The 10,905-nt window shown below is 40.9% G+C and overlaps 1 protein-coding gene across 2 annotated transcripts in view; it reads right to left on the bottom strand.

Moving 5' to 3' along the window:
• Positions 1 to 1,033: 1,033 nt before the first annotated feature.
• Positions 1,034 to 10,905, bottom strand: part of PPP3CC (protein phosphatase 3 catalytic subunit gamma) — an 88,526-nt gene continuing 78,654 nt past the window's right edge. Inside the window, exons 12-14 of one of the 2 annotated variants that reach the window (XM_082615836.1) lie at positions 10,410 to 10,507; positions 2,981 to 3,010; positions 1,034 to 1,883 (exon numbers count right to left, since the gene is read on the bottom strand). In XM_082615836.1, the coding sequence (XP_082471962.1) occupies positions 1,666 to 1,883; positions 2,981 to 3,010; positions 10,410 to 10,507 (346 nt within the window). In that variant the 3' untranslated portion in view covers positions 1,034 to 1,665. The remainder of the gene's footprint in view (positions 1,884 to 2,980; positions 3,011 to 10,409; positions 10,508 to 10,905) is intronic. The other variant, XM_082615837.1, reaches the window with a different exon arrangement.

The raw sequence follows: 10,905 nt of genomic DNA, 5'->3' as shown, positions 1-10,905 counted from the left end.
TCCAATCTCCAAAGTGCTTTGATCTCTGTCATAAACAAATTGGGAACTGTTAGCAGGGCATAGGAAAACAGAGATAGATGGGCTAAACCCTCATTCTTCTAATGAAATTATGTTTTGTTTTGAACCGTGCCACACGGCTTGTGGGATCCTAGTTCCCCGACCAGGGACTGAACCTGGGCCCTCAGCAGTGAAAGCCTAGAGTCCTAACCACTGGACTGCCAGGGAATTCCCTGAAATTATGTTTTTTGAGAAAAGGTTTCTGGTGTCCTTGAAGCTCCAAACATAAAGTACTACTGTCTGGGATACTTGCTTTAATGCTGGACTCCTACATCCCAAATGACATTAAGGAATTCCACAAATATGCACTTGGGTGTAGTGTGGCCCAGACATGCACTTTCACTACAAGGCTGACCAGTGAGTATTATGACATGGCACCTGTCATCAGGCTAAACCAAAAATGGGAGCCTAAGGATCCCTGAAATTTCCTTCACTAGTTGGTTGTGACTTGAAAAACTAAGGAAAGATTATTCAAACCTTGTATTTGATCACTTGTTTTTGTATTCCAAAATATGCTGACAGAGACTGACACACAGTTCAATATAATGAGTGTTGAAAAATGGAGGAACATTCCAGTAATTGATAGACAGGAAATCCTCACTCATCCAATGCCCTTTAGCAAGGCTTCCAGTTCACAGGGGGACCATTTTAACCTAGTCAGTTTCCATTATCCCAGTTGGTTTCAAAAATGCTGACACAGAAAAACAGACGGACGACGGGGAGGATAGATGTGAGAGCTGATGCAGTAACACAGAAGGGCATAAACACTTGTTACCATCGAAGGTTCTACAGAGGGCATTTATAGAATATTTAGAAATGTCGCTTCCTTTGCAGATGGGGTAAATCACCTAGTGTTCAAAAACAAAAGCAAAAGGATCTGGCAACAGTTAAGAAACCTCCAAAGTTCTAAGGGAAGTTTAAACCAATCAATCACGCCCACGGTTAGATGAACAAATTTTAAGTAATTCTACGAAAATCCCTCATTATTTTTTATTTCGCCATACTAGAATACATTGAGTAATTGAGAGTTCAGAAGAAAGTAAGTTTTTATGGAAAACATTTCCCTTGACCCTTAAAATCACTGGGTTTGGGTTATTCACTTAGGAGTTCTACTATAATCAAGTTTTCCATAAGAAGAGAAGTTTTAGCCACTGAAATCTAAGAGATCTTCTTCAATGGTACCCTGTAGAAAGGAAAAAAAAAAAAAAAGAAAGAAAAGAAAAAACCCTTTTGTGTTTGAAAAATGATTATTCTGAAATGAAAGATATTACCCTCCAAAAACAAGAGAAAAGGCTGGCTAGTTCAAGTCAGAAACCCAGGGTAGAGGTTTCCAAGGCCCTTTTATTAGGGGAAGGTCCCCTTTATAGCACAAGACTTCACTATGTATCAGACAATCAGATCAGTTCCTAAAAATTACGGGGGAAAAAAAAGGAAAAACAAAACACATTCACTTTTTATGTATATATTAAACATAAATTAAAAGAATTTATAAAATGGTCACCTTTCTTACAGAGTAAATGCAGAGTGTATTATGAATGCACCTCCAGGTTTAAGTTGTTTCAGTTGTTTTTGTTTTGTTTTCCAATAATAAATAAATAAAATTGATTGTTAAGTCTTGGATCCACCTGTGCCACAGCAGGGCTCTGAGTCATTACTGGCTCTTCTCCCCTTGTCACTCCTGTGCGCAGCGTTTGGTTGGGCCAATTTCACCGGCCCATCAAAGTACTGGCTATCTTTGCGGGGTGGCATCCGCTCATTAATTCGGTCCAGACCTCGGGCTTCTTCAAAACTCCGGATCCTGTGCTGAAGTGAAAACCCTCTGATGGCTACAGAAAAACAGGAAAGGGAGGAGCTCAATTAGACAGTAAAGCGACCAGCTTTAAGTTTCTTAGCATACAGCAACCTCCTTGAGAAAAATACAGAAGGGTGGCTGTGGAGCACATGTCTGGTGAAGGGATTGAGCAATATTTGATTTCAATTAGCCTGGTCTGAAGCTACTGCTTCCTTAAGGCCCAAAGGGCCACGGAAACTGAAAGTCATTTTCATAGCTTAATTAATCACAGCAGAAGTAGACCTGACAAAAAGCCCCAATACATTTGAAAGAGTCTCTTATGGGCCAGAAACGTGCTCAGTGAGAGAGAAAAAAAGGCAACACTAGAATAACAGAACAAGTTAAGCAGAGTAGCTGCTCTAACACAAACATCACGTAGACCACACACAAAAGTTTAGAAGGAGAGCCTTTTATCTTGCACAACCAGGAGCTGACTGTAAGTTAAAAGCCATCTAAACAATAGTTCCTAGATATTTTCTTTCTGACTGAACTTTTGTATCACCAAGGAAAGGCATTCCCGTTGTGAACCATCTTATCTAACAGAACAATTAAATTTATAACACAAGTTTATCGATTCCAATGGTTTTCATCCTCAGAATTCATAGATAATTTGTTACTTAAAATTTGTTTTCATAGAAACAAAGATAATTTAGCTTGACTGACTTAGGGCAACCTCAGAAACAAATCCAACTAACTCCTATCTACTTTTGCCTCCACTTTTGATGTCCTTTGAAATCATTAGATAAAGAGGCTGACGGTTTGAATTTCTGATAATCAAGTGGATGCCTCTTGGATATGGAAGGGCTATGAGATTACACCATTTGAACCCCCATGACCAGCTGCTTAAGCTTCAGTCATTGCATTAAAACTGAGAGAGCCCAGAAAGGACTTCAGCTGTGGAGAAGGTCATTTAAATTACTGCAAATACAGGACACAAAGGAAATACTTTGTGAGCATGCCTAGAGATATCTCTCCCTTTCCTCACTGTTACAGTTCTGGTGATGCAATAATAAAAGATTTCGAATGTTGACAAAGCTTTTAAAACTAGTAGACAGACACATGATCACATCTATCACAGGAATACGGCCATACCTTCCCGGGCCTCTACTGCTTCTACTGTGGCTGTAAGAGGCAGGAGCAGTGGCATGCAAAAATGAAGGCAGAAAAAGAGTGAGTAAACCAAGAGCATTGCTGCCAGCACAGACATCCCAGCGCCCCACCTTTAAGCCTACTCCCGTCCCTAACCAAAGTCGACTAGTTAGAGAAGCGACAGCATTACTGCGAAAAACTAAATTGGGGGGAAACATGAGGCGGGGAGAGTTTCTAAGATTGTTCACATTGTGAGCGGCACGAGAACCTTTTAGCTAATGTCATCCACAGCTAAGACAATGGGGTCAATCAAGCTGACTGGAAGAAACAAGAGTTACGACGTTTTCCTCATTTTAGATAGCCAGCTGCTAATCTATGTCTTAACATTCACATATCAAAATATGTCCAGTCAAATCATTTAATATTACAACTGTTCTTTAGTTTGTGATAGTTCAGATGATATTAGATCTGTAGCTGCTGTGTTCTATTAAAAAAAGTTATTTAGGGCTTCCCTGGTGGCGCAGTGGTTGAGAGTCCGCCTGCCGATGCAGGGGACACGGGTTCGTGCCCCGGTCCGGGAGGATCCCACATGCCGCGGAGCGGCTGGGCCCGTGAGCCATGGCCGCTGAGCCTGCGCGTCCGGAGCCTGTGCTCCGCAACGGGAGAGGCCACAGCAGTGAGAGGTCTGCGTACGGGGGGTGGGGTGGGGGGGAAGTTATTTAAAACTATTTCTTAATGATTTCAAGCAACTTGTGTGGGGTCCAACTGTCCTTAATGAAAGAGAGTGGCCGTTGAATAACAGACTGGCATTTGGAAGGAGAGAAAAATGGGTTATAAGTGAGGGGTTATCTCTTTTCCGGGGGTGGAGTACTAAGCTGGCAAAGGCATACATCTATTCAATTCTGAATACAAATTTATGTACCATCTGGAAGGAGAGACACAGCAGAGGCTGACATTTCCAACCCACGTGGCTTCCATTCGCTGTGCAAGAGAGCAGGCCAATTACTAAGAAGGCCCTCTTCTTCACTTTTGGAAAAGGAAGCTATTTAAAAATTAGTATCAACAGGTAAACTTTCTTGCATCTTCATTTTAAGACAGTAAAAGCGCTAATATATGAAAAGGTTACCAGTTGTAGCAAGAAAGATCTTATTAGGAGAACCCTGTTAGTTCCTGCAATCCTAATTTTTTAAAAGAAGGCAGGGAAGGATAATGAACAGTAACAGTTTGCTGTTCCTGAGGCTTTTTATATCAATCAGAGAGGAGAAACTGGAAGAACTGAAAATTAACTTCCGAAGGCAATGGGGAAAATGGAAACTTGGAATCAACTTATCAACTGCTTACATTTGTCAACCATGTGTTGGCATGTGTTAAAGCAATGTCACACCCTCTCAAATCTCCTCACATAGAACAAACTTTCACAAGAAAACGATAGTGCCTTCAAACAGTACATCGCTAAAGCAACTGTTAAGAAGTGGGAGAACAAAGCTTTACCTGAAACTGTATACACAGTGTCGGTTTAATTAGAATTTAAAAGCTGTGTCTGTGGCAAAATGTGTACTAGTAACACATTGTTTTGGGTCCTCCTAGAATTGCTTTTTGCATTGGGTATTAAGATAGCCTGCACTGAAGGATATTCTTTACAAGAAACAGTCATATAAAACTGAGAAACTGTTTTTTCTTTTCCTTTACTGAAATATACTTTTCTTTACTGAATGAGATTTCTTTACTGAAATATAATTCACATAACCATAAAATTCACTTGTTCAAAGTGATAATTCAATGATTTTAAGAGTTGTGTAGCCATTACCACAATCTATGGTTAGAACATTTTCATCACCCCCTAAAACCCCATTTCCCTCCCTCATCCCTTCCCCTAACTTTACAGTCAACCCCTAAAGTACTTTCTGTCTCTACAGATTTGCCTGTTCTGGACATTTCGCATGAGTGGAATCATATAATATGTGGTTTTAGTGACTAGCTTCTTTCACTTAGCATAATGTTTTCAAGGTTTATTCATGTTGAGGATTGTATCAGTACATAATTCCTTTTTATGACTGAATAGTATTCCATTGTATGAATATACCACATTTTGTTTATCCATTCATCAGGTGATAGACATTTGTGTTGTCTCCACTTACTGGCTATTACAGAGCCTGTTACTATGAACATTTGTGTACAAGTTTTTGTGTGGCTATGTTTTCATTTCTCTGGGTATGTAACTAGGAGTGTAACTGCTGGGTCATATGATTAACGGTATGTTTAATCATCTAAGAAACTGCCAGATTGGTTTCCAATGTGCTGCTCCATTTTAAATCCCCACCAGCAGTGTATGAGGGTCCTACTTTCTCTCCATTCTCACGAACACTTGTTTCTGCCTTTTTGATTACAACTATCCAGTGGGCTTAAAGTGGTATCCCATTGTGGTTAATGTCTAATGATGTGGAACATCTTTTCACATGCTTATTGGCCATTTGTATGTCTTCTTTGGAAAAACATCTATTCAATTTTTTACCCATTTTAATTGGGTTATTTGTCTTTTTATTATTCAGTTACAAGAATTCTTTACAGTTTCTAGATACTAGTCTCTTATCAGATGTATGCTTTGTAAATATTTTCAACCATGCTGTGGGTTGTGTTTTCATTTTCTTTTTTTTTTTTGGCAGTACACGGGTCTCTCACTGTTGTGGCCTCTTCCGTTGAGGAGCACAGGCTCCGGACGCGCAGGCCCAGCAGCCATGGCTCACGGGCCCAGCCGTTCCGCGGCACGTGGGATATTCCCGGACCGGGGCACGAACCCGTGTCCCCTGCATCGGCAGGCAGACTCTCAACCACTGCGCCACCAGGGAAGCCCTTCACTTTCTTGATGGTTCCATTTTCAGCACAAAACTTTAAAACTTTTGATGGAGTCCAATTTATAACTGACCTGTTTTTTATCTTATGGTCTTCCCTCTTTACTTTGGCTACTAGGAAGCTTGGAGTCAAATTTGTGACTGACTATTGGCTTTCACTGGTTTGTTTTCCTTTGTGCTCCAATTTCCAAGCATATTTATTTCCCTTCACTGTGTTGGATGTATACTGTAACTTACTCAAATCCCCTGTGGAACAAGGTGGGGTATAAATGAATGTAGGCTATAAGGCCATATAGGATGGGATATTGTTGGTTGAAGGCTCTCCAAGTAAAGTTACATGAACAATAAAAGATCTTTTTCAGCTAATGCTCCAGTTTGCCAGTGAACCTGTGGAACTGAGACTCTGATGGGAAAATGACAAATAAACTCAGTTCTTGTCAATCAATAAGAGAGAATAAGAAGCTCTAAAAGGTTGGCTGCAACTTTAGTTTTGTTCTTACACATTCCTGAGATTTCTATCAATTTTGGAGTATCAATAAACAATCCTATATTGATTAAAACACTCATATTCAAATCAGTAATGAAGAGAAACTGCATATATTTGGGACTAAGAGCAAAAGATTGACCAAGGATTATAAACAACAAATCTCCAAATAACACATCCATAAAATTCTCTTTGCTACTTATCCCAGATTTGCAGATTTACTCTTTCAAATCAAGGTCTAGAAAAATTTCATTCAGATTAAAACAACAACTCTGTGGATCAGCAAATTTCCAAAACTTTTCAAGAAAGAACGTATAGGATGTTCCTTTTTTTCTTTACCCATATTACTACCCATTAACTCTAAAATGCTTTGTCAGAGCTGCTCTCAGAATATTTCACATGACTAATAAGCAGAGCAATGACAGAAAAGTATTTTGCTTACAAGAAACTGCACATCTGAGAGGAAAAATTCAATCTGAAAGTCTACTGATCCTTCCTATGAAACTACAGAAGTTAAGAAAATTAATTTTATACTTCCAAGGAGAAAATGTTCACTCTTCCTTATAAATAACAATTCTAATATTTCAGTATTCAATTTGAAAGAGGAGGAAATCAATCCTATAAAAAGAAGAGGGGGAAAGGGGGCTGTTCCTATTAATCAATAGCCCTGGAATGTTCACAAAATGCAAAGAATTCTTATAAGAGGCAGGGTGAGAAGGAAAAGAAAAACTTAAGTAGAAGCAATTCAAAAAACAAGGGGGGCAAAAAAAGCAGTGAAACTCTGCTTTAAGTTGTTAATGCTTCAACTCCAGTTTTCTTGCCTAGAATTAGTCATCCAATGATTTGATCTCACGTTTCTTCCCCTTGCTTGACCAGATCTGTTTATTCTGACAAATATCAACCTTATCATTCCTGGGTTCCATAAAGCCCTCTCCTTAAAGTCAATGCCCACGTAATTTTCAGAACTGACACTCTGGTTGAAGAGGTGACTGAGGCACTGTTGTAGGATATGGTTTGCAGGCAAAGAGGCAAACTCCCTTTCTGACTGAGAAACTCTAACCCCCCAAAATTAAGGTATAAAACACACAAGTGAGGCATATGATGTGCATAAATCTGAAGTGTACTGCTTAATACATTTTTATATATGCATGCACTTGTGTAACTACCACCTAGATAGTGATATAGAACATTCCCACTACTCCAGAAGTCCCCTGTGCTCCTTCTGGGTCCATATGCTCCCACCAGAGGACGTGCCATTCTGACTTCTTTTACCATTGATGAGCTTGCCAGTTCCTTTTTTGTTGTTGTTGCTTGTGTTTCTGAGAACAGAAAGCACAAATACCTATCGAGTGTTTCACTTCAGTGCCTGGGACACGGTGAAGCTCTTTTTTTAAAAAAAAAATATTTATTTATTTATTTTTGGCTGAGCTGGGTCTTCGCTGCTGTGCGCAGGCTTTCTCTAGTTGCAGTGAGTGGGGGCTACTCTTCGTTGCAGTGCGCAAGCTTCTCATTGCGGTGGATTCTCTTGTTGAGGAGCATGGGCTCTAGGCGCGCGGGCTTCAGTAGTTGCAGCATGCGGGCTCAGCAGCTGTGGCTCGTGGGCTTAGCTGCTCCATGGCATGGGTGACCTTCCTAGACCAGGGCTCGAAACCATGTCCCCTGCATTGACAGGCGGATTTTTAACCACTGTGCCACCAGGGAAGTCCCAGTTCTTTTTTTTTTTTTTTTGAAAACAGAAAAATAATTTATTCCAAAAGATAGCAGAAATAAATTCATCCTAAAAATATACTTTGGCATAATTCTGGTGGGATAGATCTTCCCTCTGAACATGTTCTCCTATTGACCGCCCCACTGGAGTCTTCCTGTCTTGTAACAGTTCTTAAACACTTTGATGATTCCCATGTAGTGAGCAGGCAGGAGCCACCTTCAAATCCACAGGTTCCAAAGAGAGAGTCATATATTTCTCAGAAGAACAGCATTTTCTATCTCAGAGGAGTGCATAGACATTTTATGGAGCCTGCACAGTTTAAGTAGGTACATAATTCATCAAAGTGTAAAAAAGGTGACGGGAAAAAAAATACTGCATTGTAGAATAAGATGTTCAAATATGCTGTGAATGTTTAAGGCAGCTGATGGCCAAAATAGGCAAATCAAGGAAGGTGGTCTAGGTATGGAGGTGATTTAACATTTCTTCATGACTAGAGATAACAGCAAACTGAACAGGTCCCCAACAAGGTGATGATAACTCCCAGTTGGGACCCTCAGGGATGAACCAGGGCTCCAAGAAGCTGACGAAGCCCCAGAACACGCTCATCATGACGAGAGGCACCGTGAGGCCCATATACGCTGCGGTTGCTTCCCCGCCACCTCACTTTGATCCCACCCAGAAATGTTAGTTTGCCTGTTCTTGCACATCATATAAATCAGACAGTCTGTGCTCTTTTTGGTGTAGCTTTTTTTTTTCTTTTTGCGGTACGCAGGCCTCTCACTGTTGTGGCCTCTCCCGTTGCGGAGCACAGGCTCTGGACGTGCAGGCTCAGCGGCCATGGCTCACGGGCCCAGCCGCTCCATGGCATGTGGGATCTTCCCGGACCGGGGCATGAACCCGTGTCCCCTGCATTGGCAGGCAGACTCTCAACCACTGCGCCACCAGGGAAGCCCTCGGTGCAGCTTTTTTAGTTTACCATGATGTCTGTGAGATTCAACTATGTTTTTGCATGTATTCATAATGTTATTTTTTATTGCTGAGTAAATTCCATTGTATAAATATAACACAATTTATCTATCTATTCTACTATTGATGGACATTTGGTTGTTTCCCATTTTGGACTATTATGAGTAAAGCTAAGGTGAGCATTCTTATGCACATCCTTCGGTGGACATATGCACTAATTTCTCTTCGATAGAAACCAGGCATGGGGGCTTCCCTGGTGGCGCAGTGGTTAAGAATCTGTCTGCCAATGCAGGGGACATGGGCTCGAGCCCTGGTCCGGGAAGATCCCACATGCCACGGAGCAACTGGGCCTGTGAGCCACAACTACTGAGCCCGCGTGCCTAGAGCCCATGCTCCCCAACAAGAGAAGCCACTGCAGTGAGAAGCCCGTGCACCGCAAGGAAGAGTAGCCCCTGCTCGCCGCAACTAGAGAAAGCCCGCGCGCAGCAACGAAGACCCAACGCAGCCAAAAATAAAATAAAATAAACAAACAAACAAAAAAACAGGCATAGATTTGCTGGGTTGTAGGGTAGACATATGTTTTGCTTTATTGCCCACCAGTTTTCCAAAGTGGTTGAACCAATTTACAAACCTACCAGCAATGTATCTAGTTTTAGTTCTCCACAAACTCATCAGCACTTGGTATTGTCACACATAGTGGTATCTCACTGGGGTTTTATATCCATTTCCCAGATGAGTAACTATTTTAAGCACCTTTTCATATGCTTTTTGGCCATTTTAATACCCTCTTTTGTGAAGTGTCTGTTAAAATCTTTTGACCATTAAAAAAATTGGGTTGTTTTGTGTTTTTCTTATTGAGTTGTACTTTTTTTTTTGCCACGGGGTGTGGCATGAGGGATCTTAGTTCCCCGACCAAGGATCAAACCCATGCTCCTTGTGACGGAAGCGTGAAGTCTTAACCACTGGACCACCAGGAAGTCCCTGAGTTGTAGTTTTTTATAGACTCTGAATGTAAGTCCTTTGTCAGACATATGTACTGCAAAAATCTTCTCCCCGTTTATGGTTTGTCTTTTTCCTTTCTTAATCATGAATTTCTGTGAATACACATTCTTAATTTTCATGAAAGCCATTTATTCAATTTTTCTTTTATGGTTAGTATTTTGTGTGTCATATTTAAGGACTCTTTATCTACCCCAATGCCTAGTTTCCATACTTTATTCCGGGAGTTTTACTGTCTTAGATTTTACATTTAAGTTATAATTCATTTTGATTCAGTTTTTGTGTATGGAGATCCATTTTCCCCCAGAGATAGATATCCAATTGCTTTAGTACCATTTATTGAAAGAAGCCCTACGTTTCAATTTGACATTGACTGCTAGGTAACAGGAGCACACAGTCCATGAAAGGAGCATTTCTCATACTCACCTGTCTCAATAGTCTGCTTTCCTCCTGAGAGTACACCCAAAGGGAGGGTACCTGTAGGAGTCAGGCCCTTCAGAGTCAGCACACTCTCACTCTCTTCCCTGCAAAGGAAGATCAAAGCCCAGGGTTAATGCTAGGGTGTCTACCGCTCAGTACCTACAAAGAGACTTGAAAGAAGTTAAGAAAAGATGCGCAGAGATGGAGGATAGGTTCTCCTTCTCCCTGTCCCTTCCCTGACCCAAAGAAAGGGATGTTTTCTGTAAATATTCCAATCAACAACAATTAGCCAGGTCTTGCTTTTCAATTAAAGCCATTTAATAATCAGGTGCTGTTCTAATGTTTTCCATATATTACCCCGTATAATCCTCCAAAGAACCCTGTAAGGCAGATGTGCTATTATCAGTCTTTTACAGACCAGGAAAATGAGGCACAAGATCGCACAGCTGAGGAGATGTAGAGCCAGGATCTGAACACAGGCAATCTGGCTCCAGAATCCACA

Source organism: Mesoplodon mirus (genome assembly GCF_964341445.2).
Source record: "Mesoplodon mirus genome assembly, chromosome: 1".
Lineage (NCBI taxonomy): Eukaryota > Metazoa > Chordata > Mammalia > Artiodactyla > Ziphiidae > Mesoplodon > Mesoplodon mirus.
Note: the sequence above shows the minus strand (reverse complement) of the source record. Positions and strands in the feature narration are given on the sequence as shown.